Source organism: Molothrus ater, chromosome 9 (genome assembly GCF_012460135.2).
Source record: "Molothrus ater isolate BHLD 08-10-18 breed brown headed cowbird chromosome 9, BPBGC_Mater_1.1, whole genome shotgun sequence".
Taxonomy (NCBI): domain Eukaryota; kingdom Metazoa; phylum Chordata; class Aves; order Passeriformes; family Icteridae; genus Molothrus; species Molothrus ater.
In genome coordinates this window covers 20,530,025-20,555,473 of record NC_050486.2, presented here as the reverse complement: position 1 = coordinate 20,555,473, position 25,449 = coordinate 20,530,025, and the positions used below count along the sequence as shown (strand labels likewise).

The following is a 25,449-nucleotide window of genomic DNA, read 5'->3' as shown; positions in this document are numbered from 1 at the left end:
CAGTCATGCCATGAACCCCTTTCCCCCCAAAATTAACAACAATGTCAAAACCTTCTTGAAATCTTGCTCCAGCTCAGGGTCTCTGAAACTTTGCTGGCCCATGGACAAAGCACTGGGGAAATAGGCCAAGGAAAGCACTGCATGTTGTGCTCCCTGCAGGCATCTGTGCTCACTGCCTGGAAGAGTCGTGTCAGAAGGTTTCTCAGCCAGTGAAATGCCTGTCAGCTCTGAATCAGCTGCGAGCAAAAGGCTGAGGTGGGAAGCACAGCTCCTTGACTGAGCTGACATGAACAGCTCCCATGGTCCCTCTGCTCAGTTCCACCAACCACCAGCTGTGCACAAAATGACACCCACTGATGTCCCCTCTGCTCCTGTGCTGTGCAGCAGGCACTTCCCAAGCAGCCAGCAGTGGGTGTGGGCACTGGCTTGAGCAGGGAGCAAGGTAGAGCCTGCATTGCTGCACTAGCCCTGAGGGCTTTGCAGCACATGCAGGGCACAGCCAGTGCTGTGCCAGGTGGCAGCTGTCTGTCCCCAGGTGTGGCCCAGGCTGCCTGCAGGTAGAGGGGCCAGTGCTGACGAAAAGGCACAGGAGGATGTGACATCACAGCGATGCTAATAGGTAGTTTGGGAAATGTAGGATGTAAATAGACATTTCCTAGAGAAAACCTGTAATTTTCTATTATCAGTGTAATAAGCAGGCAGCTGCTGTGCTCAGAGGCGCTGCAGCCAGGATGCTGGGAGTGGAGACTGCAAGCACCACTTCTGGCTGCAAACACACAGCCTGGCTGCCACAGGCCTTGCACACTCCTCTGCCCAGGCACAGAGACATCTCAGCACAGCTCACAGCTCTCTGGGTCACTTCATGTCATTCAGGCACCTGTATCTTGCTTTCAGTACAGGCTGCCCAGGGGATCTGCTCTTTAGATGCTCCCCACTCTCAGGTGTGTGGCAGGGAAGAAGATGCCCACCAACAGTGGGCCTGAACTGCACAAGGGGAATTCAGAAATGATTGAAGACATGGGAAAAAAAAAAGAGGAATATAATATGAAAGGACTTTATGGTTTGGAGTAGAGATAAGTAAGTGAGGTTTTGACATCAGTCTCATCAATATGGAGCACACTGAAGGAGAAGCACAAATATACAAACTAATGAGGAAAATATGGACCCACCAGTGCCTATTAGAAACATAAGTAACACCTATTTTTCAGAAAGGTGGCCTTTGTCTGCACAGACAGCCCATGAAGAGACTTGACTAGCTGTTGGTGAAGCTGAGACTGGCTCTGAAGGTATCAGTGAGCATCTTCTTGCTGTGAAGAAGCAACCCAAGGAAGCACCAGCTGTAATTGCACTCTGTGAACACTCTCAATGGGCACAGGTGGGTGCTGGAGTGAGCCCCTGCAGCAGAGGCAAGCAGAGCTCAGTGCAGTTGTTCATGCTCAATCTATGCTGCAAATCCCTGCCAAAAGGCTGCAGGGCTGACCCAGCTGTGGGGTGTGGAGTGCTTTGCACAGCAAATCTGTGTCCTGCCACAGCAGAGGAAAGGGTTATTTCCTGGGGGAGGACAAGGCTGCCAAGAGCCTCCAGAATGGAGGAGGAGCATCAAGGTGTTGCCATTAGGGTTAATAGCTTTGATGTGCAATGAGTATGTGCAGAAATGGTCTAATCATCATCAGCCTCTTAAGAGGGCAAACAGGTGAGAAAGTCAGAACTACTACAGCACCTGAGTGCAAAGAGGCTCTAATTAAATACTCCTGCAAATTAGTGACTCATTTAGAAGTAAAATGATTTAATTTAAACTCTGGTGATGAATTAATGTACACCTGTTCCCCCCTTTAAGGCAAACAAATGAGTAAATAAATGGGAGGATGATGGGCTGCTTGGAGAGAGTTGGAGCCCCTACATGGAGCAGTGGTTGGCAAGTCTTGTCCCATCTCTGTACAATGCTCTGCAGCCCCTGTTGCAGTAGCACTGCCTCGTCTCCCCACCTTGCTCCACAACTGCCCTGGCACCAAGAATCTGCTCCTGTTCCTTTCTGGGGGGCTCATGGGAATCACTGCTTCATCCCAAAACTTGATCAGAGTAACACTCCCGACAAACACACTCTTCCTAGAAAGCAGAAGGCCTGGGAAATTGGAAGGAAATGAGCCAGGAGGAAACTTAAAAGCACCATGACTTTTGCTTTGCTTTAATGTGACAGGGAGATGCTGTAAGACAGCAAGTGCAAATTAAGAAAAAGCCCAATTAGTAAAACTCCTCCTTCCCAGCATGGAAGTGCAAGGAACAATTTCACCAAAGCAGTTCAGGGATCCCTGCTGCTACTGCCATAAAGACAGAATCAGACCATTGAAAAGGGATTGGAAAAAGGCTCTTTCCTTGACAGACTCTAGAGCACTTTACAAATGCCTAGCAAACATCCCTGAGTGCCAGTTTGACTCTCACATACAATCCACCTCGGGCTTGCTGCTCCCCTTCCTTAGTGCAGTTCCAAAATCTCTCTGCACGCTGAGGCCCTGCTGCTGCCTCTGCTGCTGGCAGGCGTGGAGAGCCCAGGCAGGCAGTGCCCGGGGCAGAACAGCAGCTCAGGGAGCTGCACAAGGGCACGGGGACAGGAAGATGCACAGGCAGTGAGTGCTTCCTGTCCTCCTGTGAAATCAACCACATTAGCAGGAGCATTGACCACTGTCAATCTGCACCACGCCTTAAATGAGGACATAATGTGCCCCTGAATCAATGGCTGGCAGCACTTCAGCCTTATTATTCTTATTACCGGTGAGTGTCCTGTGCCTGCCAGGCAGCTTCCAATGAGCCATTAAACCAGGCAAGCCATTAAAACAAGGCTCCCTGGGTGCTACCTGGATCCTCCTGGGCTCACTGGCCCCAGGGACCCAAGCACCTCTGCTGCTACCTGACCTGCCTTGCCAGGGCTGCAGGCACGGAAGGTGCAGTGTCCTCAGAGGCTTTATGGGAAATGCAAGTGAATACAGGGTTTGGGCAAACCACCAGTGCTTCTCTCCACAGGAAACTGTGAGGAAAGGTCTGCAGCCTCCCTACACACTAGGAAGCAGGAGCACAGTGAAATCTCACACAACCTAAAGATTACTAAGAACTAACATGCCAGGCAGTGCCACACTGCCAGGGTCTCATCACCTGCTCTGCTCTGCTCCTGGGGGCCACACACTGGATGGACATGAGGAGCAATAGGATCAGGATGCAGTTTGGAAAGGAATAAGGAAAAAATCTTCTCCTGGGATGGTGATGCAGGATGTAGAGCACTACAAGAGAGCAGGAATCAGTGCTGGCTGGAGCCTGCCTGTCCTGAGTTTGCTAACAGCAATGCTCAGCTTGGTGGATCCCACAGCAGGAGTGTGAGATGTGTGTGCCCAGCAGTTTGTGCCAGGGCAGGATCCTGCCCTGGGAGCACAGGCTGCAGCGTGGGAAGGTGCCCACAGGAGGAGCTCCAACACAGCGGCAGCGCCTGCCACCACCTGCACATCCACAGTCAGGGGGCTCAGCCTTCTTTCTACTTATCTAATTCCATTAATCCCACACTGTAAATTCGCTGTAGCTTTCACTGTACACTAAAAATGAAATACTCCCCGGTGCAGCCAGGCCAGAAGCAGCTGCCAGACCCTTGTGCCCTGCTCCCCCCCAGCTTGCTGCCTGCCTGTGCAGCGTGGTGGGGCTGTGCTCGCCCTGTGCAGAGCAGATGGCAGCACTGAACTGTGCCTGCAGACGGCTCAGCTCCCAGCAACTGCATTTCAGCCTCTCCTGCAGCACCAGGGGTACCAGGAGGTACAGCTGGGATGGCTCCCAGGTGCCAGGGGTGAGGGCTAACCCACAGCTCATGAGCCTGCTCACTGCAGCCAGCTCACAGCTTGCTCTGTGCTGGCTTTGTCACATGGGCTGCACAGCCACCCGGGCTGGCACGCTGGTGTGAGCAGTATTATTTGTTCTCTCACTGTGGGAATAGAGGTCAGATGGCTGTGAGAAATCTCTGCCCACCCTTCCTGCCCCCTTCCCAGGCATGTGGGGAGGTGCTGACAGGTCTTGTTTCATGTCACCTGTGTCTAGGTTACCCTGCTATTGCTTGCACAGCCGAGGCAAGTGCCAGACTGATGGCTCTAGGCCAGCTGGCCTCAATGGTTAAAAGTGCTGTTAAATATTTGCTCTCTGCCTGTGGTGCCACTGCTCCTGGAATGTGAGCCATCTATAAACAGCCCTGCACCCCACTGAGATGTTAGGCTGACAGGCTGCTCTACAAAAACACTTAAAATGCAACTATTTCAAAGCACAATCAAACAGCAAATGGGCCTTGGGGGCTCACCTGCCATGCCTTCCTCCCTTGTGTCTCCCTGCTCAGCTGTGCTATGCCCATTCTGGCAGCACCATTATGCCATGGGGAACAGGGTCAGGGCCTTCACTTCTCAAAGCACTGGGTCATCACCACTCAGCTCTGTGTAAGGTCTGGGGCTCACAGAGTCCCAGGGTGAACATTGGGACTGTATCAATTGCTTAAAATGCAAGCATGTGCTGAGGTGTGGTTCCTGCCTCCTGGGCTCCCACAGGGGCTGCTCAGCCTGCTCCCCTCCCACCTCTGCTCTTTCCCCACCCACTCTGCAGATTCCCTTAGTCAGCAGCACACACCATGCCTGTCCTGCCCTGCAGCCCTGCTATCAAAGGGAGCTGCTGCCCTGCCAAACCCACACACACAGGGACCAGGATGAGAGCAGACCTGCTGCCACAGCAGCCCTGCACAGGCAGCTGCTGCTCTCTTCAAACTCAGTCCAGGATTCTTCTCACTGGCATTTCAAATGGAAAATGATTGCATTGATCCCCACATGCCAACAAGGTGCAACCCCTTCTACTTTTGGGTCCGTCCTAGTGTCAAACACTCTACAAGCCTGTCATGTTCGGCAATTTTCTGATGATGAGGAGTCAAACACAGCAGAATCCAGGGGAAAAAAAAATTATATGCAACAATCAGCTACTTAATAGCTGCTTCAACATGAGAAGTACAACTGATTGGTGCTCTCAACCAGCCATGATATTCTAAAGAAAGAGAAATGAGAAGAGAGAGGCTCATGAAAGCAGCTAAGAGAATTTATTTAATGCTCATTTTTTCAAAAACAGTTCCCACAGCTCAGTATTATGCTGCAGGCTCTACTGAGCACAGGCCTAATGTGAGGATGGGAGTGCAGAGACACTGGATCTTGCTGAATCCCCACCGTGCAGCAGAACCACAGCCTGCCTGTAGCAGAGTGGACAGCCCTGCTTAACATTTCAGTTGGACTGGTAACAAAAAGCCCAAGGCAGACAGATATGACTGCACACTTTGGCTCCACTGGCAGGACATACATGAGCACACAGGTAACTGCAAGGAAAGCACGTTATTCCTTTAAACATTTCCCAAGTCACAACGTAATGCTGTAGCTCATCTCTCTGGTTCAGACAGTAAGTGCAGAGGGATGCCAAGACCCTCCACCTGGCATCCCAAAGCAAAAAAAGATCTCTGTGCCTTCCTCAGGTAAAAGCAGCACACCCTTTGAACTAGCTGGAATTTGTCTCTTACCTTCTCAACATAGAGATCTGCTTTCCCTTTCCTGGCATATATAATCCTACCTTGTGGGCAAATGCTCTGATCTCATCTCATAAATCAGTGTAGGTATGGTGCAGGAAGGGGTGGCCACAGGCACAGGCAGATAACAATTCAAACAGAAGTGATAACACATGCAAAGAACACTTCCCAAATTTATTCCCTCTTTAATACTAGTGGGGGGTTTATTTACAAGTCCCCTGCAGCTCAAGAGGGCTCTGCATATAAGCACAGCAAAACATCATCCTGCCATTCCTGCTCTCATGGCTGCAGAGGAACTTTTCCCAATTTTAAATAGTTGCAACCTAATCATGCAGCCTGGAAAGTGCAAAAAAGGTGAGGGAGCCCTCAGGTAGGTCAGCCCCTTTCCCTCCACATTCCCTCCCTTTGGCAAGTTGTTCTCAGGGAGGACAGGGCAGGGCTGGAGGGAGCTGGGCTGAGAGAGGTGCAGCGGAGGGAACGGTTCCCCAAGCAGCCAGCACATGCCTGTGTGTGTGAGCAAGGGCAGCATCGTGGTGGATGCAGGCAGGACCTACCCAGGGGCTGCACCAGAGACATGGATAACGGTGGGAGCACGATCCAGAACTGCAGCAGGTTTGCAGCTCGTGACTGCAGGTCACAGGCAGAAAGCTCTGTGCAGGGAGGATAGCTTGGACTACTCCAGGGCAGTGGGACATTAGCAGAGTTTCTATGGGCACTGATGCTGAATGGCAGAGGCTAATGCCAGCACAGTCCAGTGGGAGATTAGCTGGGGAAAGCAGGAATGCAAACTCACAAGGCATGTTTGCTGGCATCAGAGGACGGTGCAGAGAGCAAAGCTTTGAACACAGATGGAAGTGAATGGGCACACATACTGCAGACCAAAATACATCAGCCAACCTGGATGGAGTGCAGCCCTCACAGAGCAGAACAAAGTAATCAGTGACAGTCTAGGTAGGCAGACATGAGCTCCCATTCACTCCTAAGACCATAACCATGGTGGCAGCATGGCAGGCTGCTGTGCATTCTCCTGCAAGGCCTTCTCCCTGTACCAGCCACGCTTCAACTGCTCAAGGTGAGTTCCCACCACTGTGGGGTTGGCAGGGAGAGCTGGTAGGCTCCCAGGGCTGGTGGGAGGACTGACCACACAGCATTGCTGCAGGGGAGGCACAGCTCAGCTCTCACCAGGCCCTCTCTGCTGGGGTCCTGGCCAGCACCACTGCACCCTGCTGCCCGTGCCGCTCTCAGGCTCACCTCGTACTCCTGGGAGAACTTCAGCCCATCGTTGGCCTTGAGCCGCTCGATGTTGTCAGCGAGGTCGCTCACGGGGATGGGGGGGTGGTCACGCATGCCTGCAAGCGAGACAAGGAGGGAGGAGGGAGAGGAGAACAGTTAGGGCTCTGCACGGCCGAGGAGGGCTCAGCACGAGCATGGGCACAGCAAACCCCAGAGGTGGGTGCAGGTGGACACGTGTGACCATGGAAGCGCCGGGCGGGATGGAGGGGAGCTGAGGGCATGCGGCAGTCCCGGAGCGTGGACAGAACACAAAGGTGATGTGCAGAATGGGCATGGCGGGTGAGCATGCTCGGACAGTGCAGCCACGGGCACACTGAGCAGGCCACGCAGAGGGCAGGGCTCGGCCAGCCCCGGCAGGAACGGGCCGAGGACACGCTGTCACTGCTGTCACTGCTGCCTCTGTGCCTCCCAGGCTCCCGCATGGGCTGAAGTTGAACACACTGGTGCTCCCACTGCCAAGGGCTTAAGCTGATCCTCTTGCTTACCCCTAACAATGGCATTAGCCATGAAGAAACTCTGCAGTGAAACCTCTGCAGTGCATGTGCACAGCTTTTTGGGTAGGCAGATGCTGTCACAGTCCCCGGGGCATTAGAGAAGGATGCGAAGGGCCCCACAGAAGAATGGCTCATTCCCTGGTAGGACATTGTACAGTGTTCTGAGAGCTGAGGAGCAGCTCTGCCCACAGCTGCATAACTCTTCAGTGATGCTCCAGAGGCAGAGCCCGCTCCAGGGCCCAAAATCCAGCTCCTCTGGGCTGGTTCATGCAAGGCACCATGGGCAGCTATGTGCCCTCCAGCAGCTTCTGGGAGGCTGCTGCGAGCTGGGATGCAGCTCAAGCCATGGCAGAAGTCTTGCCCTGCCTAAACCAGGGATGCAACATCACAGCTCATCCTGGGCACAGCTAAAGCCCTGCTCAGCAGAAAGGCCCAGAGGAAGGGATCCCACACATGGGACAGGTACTGTGGGGGTGTGCATGTGGGATTGGGAGGAGCCCTCCTGAGGCCCTGGGACTCAGAGCTTAACCACCACAACCTCCTTCTGTGATGCTGAGATGTTGAACTGGCAGGAACGTGATTGTGAAACACGTCATCCAAATCCCAAGGCTCGTGACTCCATCGGCTGCTCTATGGGTTTCCCAGAAACCCCACATGGGTAATGATGATTATTAATAGGCTGAAGCTGTTGACTCACACCCAGAGAGTCAGGCTGGAGCACAGCCAGAAGCTTCTCAATTGCTCAGGAGGCTGAATACTGCCACAGAAGGCAGTGATGGGCCACAGAGGTGATGGAGCAGTCTCCAGGCTGGGTACACACATTTTACACGGTGGTGACAAGTCACAAGGTGATAACACGGGAGTGTTACCCTCAGACCTCTGCATAAAACATCTGACATCACTGCACACAGCAAGACCCAACCCAACACACACTCATCCTGCCATTGCTCGGCAGTGCACAGCTACCCACGGATGGCCTGAGAACACACAGACAGGTGGAGAAGGAAATACCCCTATTCTGCCTTGTGCTGAGGTCCTCCTGCAGATGGTCCTGTTTGCCACTTCACCCATCAGGATCCCCGAGGTGGCTGAGCAAGCCCTCAAAGGGACAGAGATGATGCTGGTTTTGGCACAAATTCCTCACTCATGCCAGAACTCTGAGGCTGTAGCTCAGGAGCAGCCTTTGCAGAGCTGCCACTCATGAGCAACTGAATGATGAGAACAGTGTGGGACCAAGACAGAAGTGTGGGACAGGAAGGACAAAGAGACTGGAACACAGCCACAGTATGTGCTTCTTCAAACATGGTTATGTACAGCAGAGCCATGGACCACAGCAGAGCTGCAGAGCCTCATCTCTGCTGAGAAACACAAGGTGGTCTCTCCAAACTTGTGTTTTGCCAGTCAGAGAAGTGTTGCAGCAACAAAAGAGCTGCAAGAGCAGGTGGGGAATAGAGGTGGTTGGAATCCCATTATGGTGAACCTAAACAGCAGCCACTGACAGTGCAGGGCAAGATGGAGATTTGTACACACTGCCAGGACTTCCACAAGCTCTTCCAATTGCTCTTGCAAGAGGACAGTGAGCTCACCACGAGGCTAGAAGAGCTCAGAGGTCTCACAATGCCTGCAGGCAACACACACAGCGAAGCCCTTGGCTCTGCTCCCAGGGGAAGTATTTATCCTACGTCTCCCATTCCTGTGTGCATACACAGATGCCTGTACATCCCAAGGCAGGGTGGCCATACTTTTATGGTTGTTTGAGGATGAACTTGAAGCTCAGAAGACAAGTGATAAGGGGGAACTTTTATCTGCAGGCTGGTACTACTCCATCCAAGCTGCTAGAGCAGTAAGTGCCTCCTTTGTGCCCGGGATTCTGGTACCCAAACTCAGGCTGTCCAGAGACCATCATGTGCTCTGTCTGTGGCAGAGGTGACCCAGCCTAGGGAAACCAGTTTGCCCAAGGTAGGAAGAGAGTGTGTTCAACCACTGAAGAGCCCCCTTCAATTCGTCCATCTGGGATTTTTAGCAGGTGACTCCCTCCAGAATGGCCAAGGTTATCAGTCCCCATGCAGAGCCAGCTGCAGGCCTGGCACCATGGCAGAGCCTGGCCTGCCACTCCGAGGGGGTAGGAGGCTGGAGAGCAGGGAAAGGGCTGCTGCAGAGGCCTCCTGGCAGCCCATCACTCGGGACCTTCCCTTCTGCACTGTCCTGCAGTGAGCTGCTGTAGTGCCGTGCGAGCAGTACCGAGCCTGGCCCCACACATCATGTCAGAAAGTGAATCACTGCCATGTTACAGTCTGCTGTGAGTGAAGGTGATCTTCATGACATTGAAACAAAAAATACAGATATGAGAGAGAAAGGGAAAGAAAAAGCAAAAGGTGTCGAAAGATAAAAACAGGAGTTAAAACTAACTTGAGATATTCGGGCAACAGGGGACACTGGCACCTGCAAAGAAAAGAAATGGGGCAAGAACAGAAATCCCATTAGCCTTTAGTCATCATTGCAGAGGTTCAGAGATGGAAAGACAACGAGATGAAGATGAAAAGGAAAGCACCATATACCACAGCACTGGGAGCTTCCTTCCAGCATAGGACTGAGTGCCTGGCCCTGGGGCTGCTCTGCAACTGGCTGCAGCTGCTGGCTCTGGCCAGTGCTGCCCCCTGACACTGGCAAACAGCTGGAGCTACTTGCAAGGAGTGAGTCCACAGGCCTTCATGTGACACTGAGAGCTACATTTCTCACTGCACACCACTGGCCCCAGTGCCATGCCCCAGGGAAGCCTGCAAGGGCCAGCAGATGGCAGGTACAGGGGGAATCTGTGCTCCTCGGTGGCCAGGGGCACTGCACTCAGCCCCAGCCACCTCTGCTCAGTGCCCCTGATCCTCCAGCTCGCTCACAGCTCGTCAGCAGCACTACTCAGTCTCCTTTCATGGTGTATTGGGACACTGCCCAGTCCTGTATCCTCTCAGTGACTTGGCACAGCAGTACATTGGTACAGGGTGGCCAACAGTGGGGAATAACCCTTGTCTGAAGTAAAAACCACAAAAATGAAAAGCTTAATATTTAATAACAGTAGACCAATTAATTATGCATTAAACAAGTTTTCCCTGCTCAGCAAGCTCCAGCAGGGAGACCAACTACCAGGGCTGGTGGCCAGCACCTCTTGTCAATGCATCCTCGCAGCACTGCCTCGACCTCCATCGGGTGACAGGGGCAACAGCTTGGGCCCACTGGGCTTGGTGGCTTTCATGTGCCTCATTAACGAGGACAAGCTCATCAGGAGTGGAACAGTCACTTCAAGCTGCACAACACCCCCTTCCACTCCTCAGACACTCACAAGGGATGCAGCAGGGGAAGGGGAGGAGGACAGAGTGCTGTCTCTTGGTGGGGGAGCAGTGTCTGGCAGTATCCCAGGTCCTGCTGCTGTCTCGAGTGAACTGCGCACTCTGGCTTGGTTTTGTCTCTCTAGAGAGCTCTGCAAACTTAACAAATGAGCAGCATCTTTGGCTTATCCTTACTCACAGTCAGGAAAAGGAAATTTCCTGGCTCCCTCTCTCTGATGGCAGCTCTTGAACCTTGCTACAGGTCTAGCAAGGCAAGGGACACCCTTGCTGCCAACACCCTGACCTCTCTGAAGATGGGAGCAGATGCAAGCCCAACAATTCTTCACACAATGCAAACCACAAGCAGACAGCAAAGATGGCTTTTGTGCCCACATGTCACAGAAGCCTGTCCCCACGCACAGCTGTCCTGGAGCAGCCCTGTTTAACACTGTGCTCCTCCTCAAGAAGCTGAACTCTGTTGCTGACTGTGTGTGATGCCCTCCCTAGTGCTGCTCCTGGTGATCTGCCTGTTGAGATGTTCTTCCTCTGGCACACGTGCCTTCCTTGCTCCCCACAGCATTTTCCTCTCATGCTGTGACACCATCCTGTGCTGTGCTGTGACCAATTAATGTGCCAGCTCTGCTGCTGCCCACACGTGAGATCTGCCACTGGTTCTGACTGGGAGATGCACTAACTACAGACCCCTGACAGCTGCCCTGGCACAGAAAAAGATGTGCTGGTGTAGCTCAACCCAGATGTGAGCCAGACTGCTGTGAGTGGCAACAGGAAAGGCTGTTCTTGCCCCCCCTGCCAGACACAGCAGTTTTACATCAGGAAATGGCCCCTTCAAAACTCTCCTATTAGATGAAAGCTCTTAGATGAATGAACAGCAGGAGGAAAAGGAAAGTAGGTTAGAGACCAGGAGGAGCTGCAAGTTAGAACAGAACTGTATGTGCCTCATTTACTGCTGAACTGCTCCCTCCATCACAAAAGCCCAAGTGCTCCCTCAGTTCATCTAGGACTTGGACTCTCTGAAAGGCTCTGAACGAGTCAGGGCAGAGCCTGTCTCTGATCACTACAATGACAGGTACTGTGCTTGCGGTGCCATCAGAGACGTGCAGACACAAAGCAGCAGCACAAGACCTTTCTGCAGTGTGAAGTACAGCTGCCTCCATGAGCTGGCAAAGCTACAGCCTGAGGCATCCCAGGCCAGTGAAAGCAGCATGCAGAGAATGGCTTTTACTGAACTATCGTCCTCTGCACTGAGACCACCATGATCAGCAGAGTCCTTCAGTGGGCCACAGCACTGGCTGCAGAGCACTGTAGTCTGCAGGTAGCTTTTCTCTTGACCCTTAGCTGAGCAGGAGAGTCAGCACACCAAAGATCCCAGAATGAAGCTGCTGGGACACCCTCAGCAGTCTAAGAGCTCTGTGTACCTCCTGACTGCCCCAGATGCAGCCCATGTGGCCAACACTGCACCAGTTGTGCTCAGCACTGAAGCTCAGGTGTGGAAACTCCCAACTGCATGGAGGCTCCTCCCAGCTCAGGACATAACGAGCTCCACACCGTGTTTGACACACACCACACAACAGACCAGCCCCATCCAGGTTCCCCAGCCTCATGGGCCTGCAGTGACAGGCCCAGCAAGGAGGATTTGCAACCCAGAGAGGAGATACTTGGACATCCTTGGTCTAAAGCCTACTCTGTGTCACTGTGACTGAGAAGGTGTGGATCTCCTGGAGAGTGGGAAGGACTGCAACTCTGCCTCTGGCATGGGGACATGGAGAAGGGGAACCAGAGGAAGCAGGATTCAAGGGGATGAGCTGTTCCTTACCTGGAGTCTGGTAGTTGAGCCTCCTCATCTCAACTGGGTCAGATGAGTGGGCCAAGAGTGAGTCCTTCAGGCCGATGGAGTGCTCATCCTTGGAAGAGGGGGAATGTGCCCTTTTCCTGTGGACAGAGAGGGCAGAGACAAGCAGGTGAGTTCTGGCAGAGACTGGCATGAATCACCCTAGGAAGGAGTCTGGGTGCCTGTGTCCCAGACAGCCAGGAGCATCCCAGGCTCATGGGGCTCTGGGTAAGTCATATCATCTTCTGTGCCTCCAATTTCCCATCTGTGAAACAGGAAAGATTATATATAAGCAATGTCAGATGTTTGATTAGTGAGGCAGTTTTGAAATGTGGTATTCTGCACAGTATTTATTACAGAAAATGCAGAGAGATGCAAGATACTGTTTCCTCTTACTGTCTCTAGGAACTATTTCCTGTAGTGGAAGGATATAATAAAATTTTTTTTCAAGTATTAGAAATATTTAAATATAGAATGCTGTAATATAATAGTGTAAAGGCTCTTCAGGGTGTGTTTTATTGGGCCATTAATACATGTCTTGAATGGTTGAAGGCACCCAAGGCGTGTATTAATGGAACAATAAAATACAATGTTGTCTCTTCATGCTATATTTATGCCTAAAGCGATGCCACCACCTCAGGCTCTTACTGGAATTCACAGGCAAAGCAGGGACAGATCCAATCAAAAAGTGGACAAGTGAATATTAAGGAAAATATAATACTGCAAGAAGAGTTTCTAGCGAATCTCTAGGTCCCACTTCTAGCTCTAGATTACAAATATGGTGGGTATACCCAAGGGCTGGAGGAGGGTGTTGGACAGGAGCAACACAGCAGTTCTCTCTTCTGAGCCTGTGCTGACCCTGGCACCTGGCCAATAGACTGAGCATGCAGGAATACACAGAGACTTTGTCTTTTGGCTACAGTCCCCAGATGGATTTTGCCTGAACACCTCTGCTGACCTGATGTTTCCTGGAAGAGAGGGAGCTGCAGCACTGCTGCTGTACACAAATGCTAGCACATTTACCAGCCTGAAAATGGCAACAATCAGTCTGTGCTTTGGTCCTCCTTGTGAGGCCCCTGGAAGCACACTGAAGGGCTGCCAGGGTCTGCACAAAGGCAGCTGCATCCCTGGATAGTAATGACCCTGAACCGTGCAAGATCCCAAATGCTCTCACAGGCACAGGGCACTTTCACTTCCATCAGAGGCTGGGCATGCTGGGCTGCCACTAATGAGAGGCACTTAGAGAAGACACAGTGCATCAGTCATGAGTGAAACCTGTGTGTGTTCCTTGTGTGGCCCAGCCTGTAAGCTTCATCTGCAGCCTGAGGCTGCAGCAAACACTGGAGCTGTTCATTGGAGAGAACCAGCTTGTGAGTCTCACCCTACTCTGAGGCATCTCAACATCTCAGAAGCCTTCCAGCTGCCTGGACCAAGACAAAAGAGCTGAAGGACTGAGAGCATTGATAGAAAGAATGGAGAATACACAGCCAACAAATAAACCTCCTATCAGGAGCACAGCATGATGTGCAATGTGCTGCTGTGTACCAGTCCTCAAGCAAATTGGGCCATCTTTTTTGGGGAATGGGCACAGAACATAATTAAACTTTATCTCTGCCTCATTAGCCTAGTCAGGGAAACTCCTAAACCATCCTGCAGATCCCAAGCTACCCACTGCTGCTCAGCTTCAATTCATTCCATTACAGACTGGCCACTGTGAGTATTACACACAGATACCTTTGGGAGAAAATGCCTCCTCAGAGAGGCTGGACAGCCTAAACCACAGCATCACTCTGGGCATATGGGTGGTGCTGAAGAGGATTTGCTGCTCCCCCATGGGTGAGGATGCAGCAGGGACATGTGTGTCAGCTCTGGGCACTGCAGGCCAGTGCTACCTGGTGCTCCACCCACACAACTCTGGGACAAGGTTAACCTAAGGCAAGGTGGGAATACCTTCTATGGGGCCCTGGCATAGAAATCCCCTCTGGGGCCATTTTCTCTCATTAAAGACAAGCAAACATGCTGTTTCTTACAGTTGTCCAGTATTCCCTCAAAGCTTCCTCATTAGAGACTGCAGGAATGCACGTGCATTCTTGAGGGAACAGCTCTCAGTCTGAAGTGACTGAGAAGACAAAGGAACCCCTATAACTGCTGTTATTGTCAGGTTTTTTTGATTTTTAATTTAATTGCAAAAGCAATCTGGGAAGTCTTTATGTTGGAACTTCTCCCTGAGAGCTGTGAGAGGCTGGCAACTGCTAGGATGCTGATACCTTTGAGGAAACAAAGTCTTTGTAAACTCCTAAGGCTGGCATGCTCCACACTCCCAAAAACAAAGATGCCCCTTAGTAGCTTCAGGCTGGATTTTTAAAAAGGGAAATAGACTTGAAATTTTAGGAAAACAAAAAGATAAAATGGATTCATACCTTTCTTGCTTACTAGATCCAGGGAAAAGCAGGAACAGAAGAAAGGAGATGATCACTGACACAGAAAGGCACTGACTGCACATGCACAGCAGAACTCCATTTAATCAGACAACAAAGGCAGCTCCCTTCCCCAGCTAGAGAGACATATGTAAATAGAGAGCCCAGGAGGAGCAGAACCTCAGAGCTGAGCTGATAGAGAATGACCTACTGTAATTGAAGAGGCTACATGAACACATGCAAATGCAACCCATGGCTCCTCCAGAGGATGAACAATCATCACACGCTACAGCTACAACGGGAGCAGGACTGCTCTGACAGGCAGAAGGAGGTGTCTGCTCCCACAGGGAGCACAGGGTGAGGGTGGTCCTGATCCAGTAATCAGGACTGAGAGGCCCTAAGAAGAAAGCTCCACTCTGATTTCAGCCTGGCACATCCATGCCCTGTTCTCACCACCAAGGTAATGCTCTTCAGTCAAAATTCACAGGAGGGGTGGCAGCTCCCACAGATCAAGCAGGAAATTTCTACAGAGAACCAGTACTAGAGAAGTTCCCAAGGCTGCCAATCCAAGTTGTGGCAAGAGAGCAGTCAGACTGGCTTTAGGGACAAAGCTGCTCTCTTCTGTCCCACTGTTCATATGCCTCCAGAGCCCACAGCAGCTGTGTCCTGGGGCTGGTGTTAACTACCTTCTGCAGACCCAGCCCTTCGGCTCTCTTACAAAGGAGCCTTCTGCTGTGCCAGGTAGAGACCTTCCTCCTCCCCATGGCCACCAGGACTGTCTGTCAGAGCACCCTGTAGCTGAAGGTTACAAGGAAGGCCCCGAAGTTGCCAGCACCTCTAGTGCTCCTGCCATAACTGCCATGTCCCAGACTGGATCTCACCTTTTGAAGAGAAGGATGGCAATGACAATGATGATGATCAATATCACAGCCAGGACAGGTCCCATCACCCACAGCATCTCTGGCTCATCCTGCTGCTTCGCTGATGCCACTTCCATCACGATCTCATCCGAGTAGGGGCTGGCTGCATATCTCTTCTGAACAGCACAGGCAGCAGAGGGAGAGAAAAGCAAGCACATTATGCTAAAGCAACAGCTACATCCCTGAAATGCTGAGGTTTCCCCTTGCTGCTGGCTAGCAGAGAATGGTGACGCTTCTCAAACCCCAGCAACACACCATGAGAGGCTCCCTCCCTTGGCATCAGTGGAGGTCATGCTGTGGCAACAGTTTCTGCCTGGCCCGACACATTCTGGGGGCCAGCAACACTGGAACTGTTTCACTGGTGTGAAACATTCCAGTGCCAGCAACTTCAGGGCTGACAAACCCGACCTGGAGGTGCAAAATTCAAGAAGTCCAGCTAACAGCCACTTGCCAGCCCTGGACTTTCTTGGAGCCAAATCACAAGCTTCTGAATCCCAAAGAATTGCACAATGAGGCTGGCTGATGATTCCTAAGTGGTTTACAATACCTGCTGTGCTGATACCAACACATCTCTTCAGGATAGAGTTATATTAGGAAAACCCCTGCTGGGTGAGGCGGGTTTTCTTAAAGGAACGAAATGGCAGGAACATTTTCCACCTGATGTCTTTGATAAACAGACCTTAGAAAGAGGCTGATTCATACTGGTTCCTTTCCCTTCTGCAGTGTGGCAGCCCAGTGATTTATAACCTGAAGAGACAGCTTTCTAGCCCCACCAGCTAGTCAGAATCAGCAGAGACCCAAACCCTTCCTGCAGAAAAATGACACCACACCAGCTGTTCTGCTGCTGTTTCTAAGGCTTACAGAGCTGTGTTGTATCCTCACAGCGCAGAGCTGCTGGGTCAGAAGGGTTAAATGCTGCAAAAACAAATCCTTTCTACCTATTAGAGAGGGCCAGAGCTATATCAGTTCCATGTCTGTGGCTTTTGAGCAGCACCTGCTGCCAGGCATTAAGGAGTTAGAAAGCTCTGTTCCTGCCATAGAAAGTTTTGGTCACAGAAGAGGTGCCTGTGGATCTATAAATCTCCTGCTTTAAGGCTGGAGTTTAAATGTGCACTTCATGTCTTCACATATGTGAGGAGAAGAAAGGGAAGAATCAAGCCTGCTGCTGTCACACAAATGCACATCTTGATCTACTCTCACAGGTGCCCTTGATCCCAGCCAGGCTGGTTTCAAACGTGTGGAGTACAGAAAATGCTCTTATCTGGGACATCCTTCTGGCAGCACGCACTAGTTCAGCATCCTAGCTGCTCTCCTCAGACTTATCAGCAGAGGTGCCACTCTCTGGAAAGAAGTGTGGGGGGTGGTTGCCACTTTGTGAAACCTTTCAGCCCTACAAGACCCTGTTTCAATAACTGAAATAGCTGCCAGCTCCTGGTTTAATGATGTTCTTAGAGGATGTCTGCACAGGACCACTGCAACCCATCAGACTGTTCCTACACCGCTGTGTCCAGCTCAAACAACAGGGCAGGGAGCCAGCTACAGCTCTGAGCATGGCACAGACAAGAAAGCCTGTGACTCCCCTTCCTTGGGCAAGGGGCTGCTCTGTGAGGGAGCAAAAAGGCTTTGCCTGGGTCTCCCCAGGAAGGTCAAGGTGCATTGGTGGGGCAGGGAAGGAGCCCACACAAGTGTGCTAGCAAAGTGTGACCATCTCCAAAGCTTTGTGTAAGGGGCGGAGATTCATACCTTTTTCAGACACACTCTGGAGGCATTGCCTTCCAAGGGAAGTCAGAGGCAGAAGAGATCAGAAGGACTGTTATCTCAGTGGCATTTCCAAAGGCAGACTCAGAGGAGCAGGTGCCCCTGCTCCCAGAGACAGTGTTTCAATCACATTCCCTCTGCTTTTGAAGGAGGGCAATGTTATGCTCTCCTGCTGACACTTAGAGAGGAAGCAATTTCAGAGGAGCTGGGTGGGGGGGACAGGGCACAGCCTGTGCCTCATGCTCCAAATGAAAGGGAATGTGGGGCAGCAGGGGATGCAGAAAGGTGGTCTGTGGGAGCAGGGTATATAGGAGGTTTGTAGGAGCTCTGCTGCTGGCTGGTGGCTTACTAGAGGGCTGTGGCAGGTCTGCGCTAGTGAGGAGATGATGATTATAGTTGGGATCAACTAGTTAAGGTCACCTCTTCTTGCAAGGGATTGTCAGGATAGTCATCTCAAGGCCTCTGCCTTACCTTGCTGTTAATCTGTGACTCTTCTTCCCTCACCAGTGTGCACATTTTGCCACAAGAACACGTGAGCTGGATGAGTAATGAAGAACCTGACCAGCCCTAATTAGGCATTACAAGCAAATGAGGCTGAGGAAGGAAGCCACAGTTTGGAATCCAACCAAAGGATTCGGCACATCTCTGTTATTTCCATTATTTACACACTGGCAGCTGCTACTGCTGCCACCACCACTCCTGCCCTGTGTTTACAGCTGGACATTGATGTCCAGCTCTTGCAGAGCTGCTCCTTGCTTATTGCATCAGCCCCTCCCGTGCCCAGGCCCTGTGTGCTGCTGCTTTCCAGCAGGGAGACGTGCAGGAGCAGGAATCCCCACACAGCAGGGAACTGATAATCCACTGTGATGGGAGACAGGTTTGCTTCTCCAGGTGTCATCTCAAAGTGAAATTCTGGGCAGAAAAGTGCCTGTGAGGGCAGGTTTGCAGGGAGAACATCCTGTTCACTGCAGTCTCAGCAGTCTGTGCAGGGTAGGATTTTGTGGACTGTTTTCTACAGACCCTTGAACCAAAGCAGACTGAGAACCCATCCCAACCATGTGCCAAGGTCCTGAGCACAGCCCTGCAAGCCAGAACTGAGCTTGTGCAGAACGTGTGTGTTGACACTGTCCTCCACACTCATCTGTTATGCGGAGCACACGGTGCCATTTCCCTCCAAAAACACCATTTATCAAGTCAATTCCCACAGCTGCCTCCGCTCCTTCAGGCCAGCCATGCAGCCTCCCCTCCTTCCTTCACAGAAAATGCTGTCATCCTGCCTTGCAGCAATTGCTCACCCTGCCTGCACTGAGCCCAGCTCAGCTCTGCCAGCACAGGCTGCATCCCCCCAGAAGGTCCTTACCGTGTCCCCATCCTCCAGCGAGGCCAGCACGAAGCAGCGATAGCTCAGGTCTTGGGACAGAGGCTTGTTGTAGAAACCTTTGTAGTTCTTCTCATCCCCCAGGGTGAAGGTCTCAGGCAGCACATCCACTTGAGCAGCAATGTAGGGCTTCAGTCTGTCTGCCTGGCGTCGCTGCCGCCTGCTCTGACTCCCCTGGCTGATGGCCTCCAGCAGCTGGGGACAAACAAAGTGCCATCACTACTGCTGACAGCATGGCTCCATCTCACACTGCCACCTCCCTGGCTGCAGCACTCGGCAGGGGTGAAGGGAAGGGAGGAGAAGGTAACTGGATTTGATTTGTATCTGGTGGTATTAAGGAGCCAGAGGCAAGGATTATCCATTTAGGCATTGCTGGGGCATCTGTCACAGAACCTCACTGCAAGAACCTCCACAAGGATCTCAACTTTGGAAGCTGAGTCCTGGGAAGCTGACATGGAAAATGTTAGGGCTGAGACAGCCTGGCTGTGACTGTTCCCCTGAGTCATGTATCCCAATGGGCTCTGAGAGAACCAAGCCATGTTCTGTGGCCTAATTATTGGTCTGGACAGCAGCTCACACTCTCTACAGACACTGGATGTGAATTACAGCTGATGCCAATGTTCAGGGAAAAAGTGACATTTGCTGTGTCTTTTCCTTCTGCCAGTGCCCCTGTATCTCACCTGCTGCTGTGGTGCAGGCAGAGCTTTGTTTAAACCACGCAGAATGGTAACAGATTTCATGGAATGTTCAGAGTAAAAATGGCAAATTTCATAGCCACAAGTTAATGAAAAAGGATATAATGCACAAAAATCCAATTGCACTGCTAAGAATGACTCTCAAATGGTTAAAGATCTTTTTTTTTCCAATAAATAAAAATAAACATCAAGTTTGGAAGAGAAATTCTAATTCAAAATGAAGAAGGAGGGATGAAATTTCACACAGAAATTTATCAAGGCAACATTGTCAGGGCAGATGGGGAACACCAGATGTGCACACAAAGTCACACTGCTGAGCTGGGCTTACTCCCCCTGAGGAGGAGAAGCTGGGTAAGAAACCCCTTCCTCTTTCCCCTTGACAGTCCATCCTTGTCCTCTTATCAGTACTCACATAGAAGCAATTTAGGAAAACTATACCTTTTCATTATAGTAGCACCAGAAAAAAAAAAAAAAAGGAAATAATAGAAGAGGCTGGAGAAATCTTAGTTTCACAAATGTCATTGTAATCCCAAGGGGGAAAAGCAGAAAGATAGATTTTGGAGTGTGGAGTTGGCTTCCTATTCCTACACCCATCTCTTGCATCTGGCTGAGATTACAGCTGAGCCCTTTGGAGCAGAACGTGCAGCTCTGTGTGCATGTACACAAAACCACAAGGCTCTAGTTGTGGTTAAGGTTGCTGGAGGCTTCTGCCACTTATACATGTAATGCACAGCAAAAGACTGCATCAGAAAACTGCTAGGCCTGCAAAGTTCAGATCCTGAAAAATTAGAAAATTAATACTGCCTGTACAAAATTAATTCAGCTGTCTTATGTACATGCATTGTGCTGCACCCTTGACTGCAGAGTCACAGACTATCTTTTCTGTAAGTCCTCTGCTTTGTTCAATACACAGGACAGACAGTGCCTAATCAAAGAGCAGATATTCCACATTTTGTTTTCTTCTTTGCATTATGCAGCCTGAGGCCTTGTTTATTGCTTACTATTCAAATCCAGCTCTGAAGACAAAATTAATAATTTCCTCATGGGCTTTTCTATGGCGCTGATCACTATACTATTACAAGCACTTCACAAACATTAATGATCTTATCTTCCAAACAACCATATGAGTCAAGATAAAAGTGATTATCCCAATTTTAGAGATGAAGAACAGAAACACTGAAACATTAATGTAAAAAAAAGTCCACAAAATTTGAATGTCAAATTGAAAAGACATCAGCTTGTTTTGTTTTTCAAGAAAACTTAGTATTTTCTTTATAGCACTGACTGTATCCAGCTCCTATTGACTTTCTCTGCAGCTGGGGATGCTTAGGCTTTGCAAATGAGAGCTCCAGGATCTCAAACTGAGCATTCAAAAACATCACATATGCAAGACACTGGTTGCTAATGAAAATTTTGGCTTAAATAATTCGCCCGAGGCTGGGTGCGACAGAGACAGAAACTATTTTTTGACAGCTTTCAACCATCTAAAGCTGAAGACCAAAGCAACCTTCCTCATGCTGGTCCTCTCTTCCTTGTGACATCTGTGATGCTGGAAAACTTCTGCAATGAAAATATGCAGGGTGATGGTTCTCCATCACACAGCTGTGCTTCATTTGCAGAACAGAACCACAAATACAACTGTGGAGCTGGAACCTCACAAGAACAACTGTGTGGTCGTGTAAATAAAGCCAAGGGCTGACTTGCAGCTTCTGACTGTTTGTCATTTCTGACTGCTTCAAGCTTGCATCTTTGTTACCTTAATGGATCTTTCTGTGTGTGATTTGTTAGAATTTCTCCTTTATATTTTGGGGGTGGTGTGTGTGGGGAAGAAAGAGCCCACAAAGCCCTTGTGTGGGAGTCTCCTGACACCTGCACATGCCTTGGGTGTCAGAGCGCTCCTGGCACAGGACAAGCTGCTCTTGGGGTAATGGCTGGTGAATGCTCAGAGCCTTTAAGAAGCAGGTGTGAAGGGAGCTTTGTGGGTTTTGTTAGATACATGAATGAACTCTTTATCTACACTGCAGGCTTAGGTCCTGTCCAGAGAGGGAAAAGCCTCCTGACAAAAAAAGCTTAATAAACTGAAACCAATAGTTTTCTCTCCTAGCTTGTTTTAAATATCAGCATGGTCATTTCATCCAAAAAAGGCTGCAAGGACTGTACAACTGTAACAGGATCTGTGCTAGGCAGAGCTCTGAGACACTCAGGTGTTGTCTCCTAAGGGGGCACATTCTGGGAGGTGGCTCCTCCTTAGCTTGACTCCAACCTCCTTCCTACAGAGTGTCATGAATAAAGGCTAAGGGGGCACCCATCCCACAGCCCTCATCTCTGATGTGCAGCCTGTATCTTGTGTTATTGCAGCCATGCTGCTGCCAGGAGGCCTGGGCAAAGTGTGCTGGGCTGTTTGGGAATCACTTCCAGCACAGCAGCTGCTGCAGGCTCCTACCTGGTCCAGCTCCATCTCATCAGGTGTCCGCCACCGAGCAGTCAGGGTGCTGGTGCTCTGGTCTGCTGGCACAACCACGATGTAGTACCACCTGGGAAGGAAGGAAGGAAGGAAGTGTAAACACTGCACCCTGAGCCATCTCAGGCTCCCTGACCATTGGCAGATCTCCCAGTGGTGTCCCTGACCATTTGGCAGGTCACCAAATAATGTGTGCCATATGACTCAAGGATGACCTACTCCTTTCCCCGGCCTTTGAACAGCAGAAGAGCTCAGTAAGGAAAAGGCTGGCTTCCAGCTGCACCAGAGAAGAGAATACTCATTACCACTCATTAGGATAATGAAGATCTACAGACTGGGTTCCAGAGGGTGGTGTAGGAGCTGTGAGAAGGACATTTATATAATCGGATTGTAGCAAGAACCCTGGGGAAATTGTGCTTCAGCTCAAGGATACCACAGTAACGAATAAGACTTCCACAAACTCGCTTTTTTAATCTCCTTGAGGCTTTAGGCATTATTTATTTAAAGGATATTATACAGTGTCAGAGAAAGTCCCTCCTGATCCTCAACTGTATTTTTGCCGGTAGCATCTGGAGTATACCCACCAGGGTGAGGGCAAACTGTCAGAGAATTGTCTTAATTTTATTACACATCAATATTTGCTCAGAAAAAGCCAAGACCGTGATCCATAATGTGGGTAAATGCCTGCCTCTGTACCACAGCCTGCTTGGAAATTCACTCCCAGGTTACAAAATCCACACATTGGCAGAGATCTGCCCTGCCTTTCTCTCTCCACCCCTAGCCCCCCACCCTGCCTTCTCCACCCAGGAATGGCACCTACCGAACTGGCACAGTGGTCTGCACTTTGGGAAGAGTTAGTGTGAATTTTCCTTCCTGTATGTACTTGTTTGTGGCGATGGGTTTGCTTTGCAGGACATCAGGAGCAGTGCGGATTGAGACGAGGTGCTGGAGCCCCCCTGCACTGCTCCCACGGTTCATTAGCACAAAGGAATAGTCTGTGTCTGGCTGGAGGTCACTTATGAGCTTCTTCATCGAGTGGCCGTCCACCTCCACACTCTGGCTATTGTACAGAATCTGAAACAGGAAAAGGACATGTTCATGCAGCTGACAGCTGCTGCTGCAAACTCACACTCAAAATAGCAGCACTAGAGATGACAGTCTGGCTCTGGGCCCTCCCTCAGGTGGTTTGGCTACTGTATGCTTTGTAAACAGCCATAAATCTTTAGCTAAAGAAGAGCAACCCCCAGCAGAGGGTGGGTGAGCTCTGCTCCCCGTGCCTCGCAGTGATGGAGCACAGAGGGGTCACCTCAGCCTGGGTGGCAAGGCCAGCAGTGAGGCTGGTGGTGCCACATGCACTGCTTTTCAGTACCTACTTGGGGGAGGAATCCAGATGGCTGTGCCTTGCCCCCATGTGGAAATGAATGGGTCTTTGTTTCCTGTCTCATGAGGCTTGTGGTGTAAAATCCTGTCTGCTTTAAATTGGTGTCACTCCCATGTCTACCAGCTGATGGCTGGTTGGATGCTGAAGGCAGATCATCCCCCTCCCAGCAAGGTGACCGGGGGGGTTACACGCCTCACCAATGATCTGACAAATCCGGCACAGGGCTCACAAATTGGTACCCAGGATGGCGGCTCTGCAGGTGTGACACCCTGTCGTCATGGCAACAGATGCTGGCGCCACAGCTGTGGGCAGGAGGTCGGAGCAGCTTTTCCCTGCCGTGCCTGCAGTGAGGGCTATGGGCAGGGAAGGGCAGGGCTGCTGGTGCCTGGGGGCAGTCCCCCATGCACAGCCTCCCCCCATGGACCCCTCAGCTAACAACATTTCTCAATGCCCTGTTGCAGATATGCAGGACCCCCACCTCCCCCCAGGCACAGCAGCCATGGGCACTGCTGGATTAGCTGAACCCAGAAGACCATCTGCACTGGGAACCTCCATCCTGATCCTGCTGGAACAACTCCTTATCTCAAAACCCTGGGTGCTGCCTCTGCAAAGCAGGACCTCACACAGTTCCCAGAGACCAATGGGGTGTACACAGCTAGAGAGGCCATAGGTTGTGTCCCAGCTGTGAAAAACCAGCACATTTCTTTGTACCAGGGGACTGTTCAGCATGGCAGGGGAGTGCTGGATTTCTGACAGTGATGTAGAGATACAGCATGCCAAAAACTGGCAATGGTAGAGCTGGAGCATGTTAAACCATGCCAATTACTAGGTGTTACAGGCAGAGACCTCATGGTAAAATGTGCTTGTTTCAACAGTGGCCTTGAAAGAAAGAGAAGACAGCTCTGTGGAAGACTCATTATTTGAAATAATTTTTCACCAGCTGAGCCCACTGTTCAGGCTGACGCTGGCAGCAAGGGGGAGACCAAACTTTGCTTCAAGTCCCCTTTTCAGCAGGTGGCTGAACTCTTCAGAAAGCTGCCAGCATTCTAGGACAAGGGCAGCTGATTAGCACTGCTCTAATGTTCAGTGTTGGAGCTGGAAGGAAAAGAGAGGTCCTGGAAAGAGATCTGAAGGACAGCGGAGCACAAGGACCTGGCTAGGCCTAGAATTTGCAGCTCAGCTTTTGTGTTATCCAAACAGCAATACCCACAGCATGCTTCAATCCTCTCCATGTCACTTTGCATGGAGATCAGGATAGGAAAAGACCTCCAGCTTTGCTGTTGAGAAAAGACTCCTAACAGGTAACACAGCAGCAGAGAGAAGCCAGCTATGGAGAAGAGATGCAATCAATCTCATTTGTTGACATGCTTCAGTTTTCGGGAATGGACTGTGAAAGTAAGCACCGAGTAACTAAAGCAACAGGTTTGCAGGGACAAAGGTCCTGCTGCTGCTCCACATGTGAGCAAGGCTGTCAAAGGTGGCATAGTAGAACAGCCAGAGAGAATTGTTTTCTGTTGTGACTCCTCTTAATAGTATTTTCTCCCAGGTTTTAATCCCTTTCTCCAAAGACATGTGCATCAGCTGAGTGCTAAAATGAGTGAAAAATCAAAATGAAGAAATGCTTCTTGCAGCACTGGAATCAGATAAGTAGATGCTCTGGAACAGAATTAGATACACCATAAACAGGACTACTAGACTTCAAATCATCTTAGCAGCTTTGCTGTCTGGACCAGCACCACCCCTTCCAATGACATTGGAACATGTAGTTCAGGTCTAGTCTAGTACAGGTCTAGATACACCAGCTGCCAGTAAGTCAGGGCATGTTCTGGGGAGCAGCAAGACCTCTCTTTCATGTGCTCCCACACAGATTTGAACAAAACCAAGCTTCCAACATTAAAACTTATGCTG

The 25,449-nt window shown here is 50.7% G+C and overlaps 1 protein-coding gene across 13 annotated transcripts in view; it reads right to left on the bottom strand.

Annotated features, from left to right (window-relative positions):
* PTPRF (protein tyrosine phosphatase receptor type F) overlaps window positions 1–25,449 on the bottom strand; it is a 374,918-nt gene that overhangs the window by 19,451 nt on the left and 330,018 nt on the right. For 8 of the 13 annotated variants that reach the window (XM_054515796.1, XM_054515805.1, XM_054515798.1 and 5 more), the window contains 7 exons: window positions 22,981–23,234; window positions 22,143–22,233; window positions 18,987–19,199; window positions 15,830–15,984; window positions 12,517–12,632; window positions 9,772–9,804; window positions 6,827–6,924 (listed from right to left, as the gene is read on the bottom strand). In XM_054515796.1, coding sequence (XP_054371771.1) covers window positions 6,827–6,924; window positions 9,772–9,804; window positions 12,517–12,632; window positions 15,830–15,984; window positions 18,987–19,199; window positions 22,143–22,233; window positions 22,981–23,234 — 960 coding nt within the window. The remainder of the gene's footprint in view (window positions 1–6,826; window positions 6,925–9,771; window positions 9,805–12,516; window positions 12,633–15,829; window positions 15,985–18,986; window positions 19,200–22,142; window positions 22,234–22,980; window positions 23,235–25,449) is intronic. The other 5 variants (XM_054515799.1, XM_054515801.1, XM_054515802.1 and 2 more) reach the window with 1 other exon arrangement.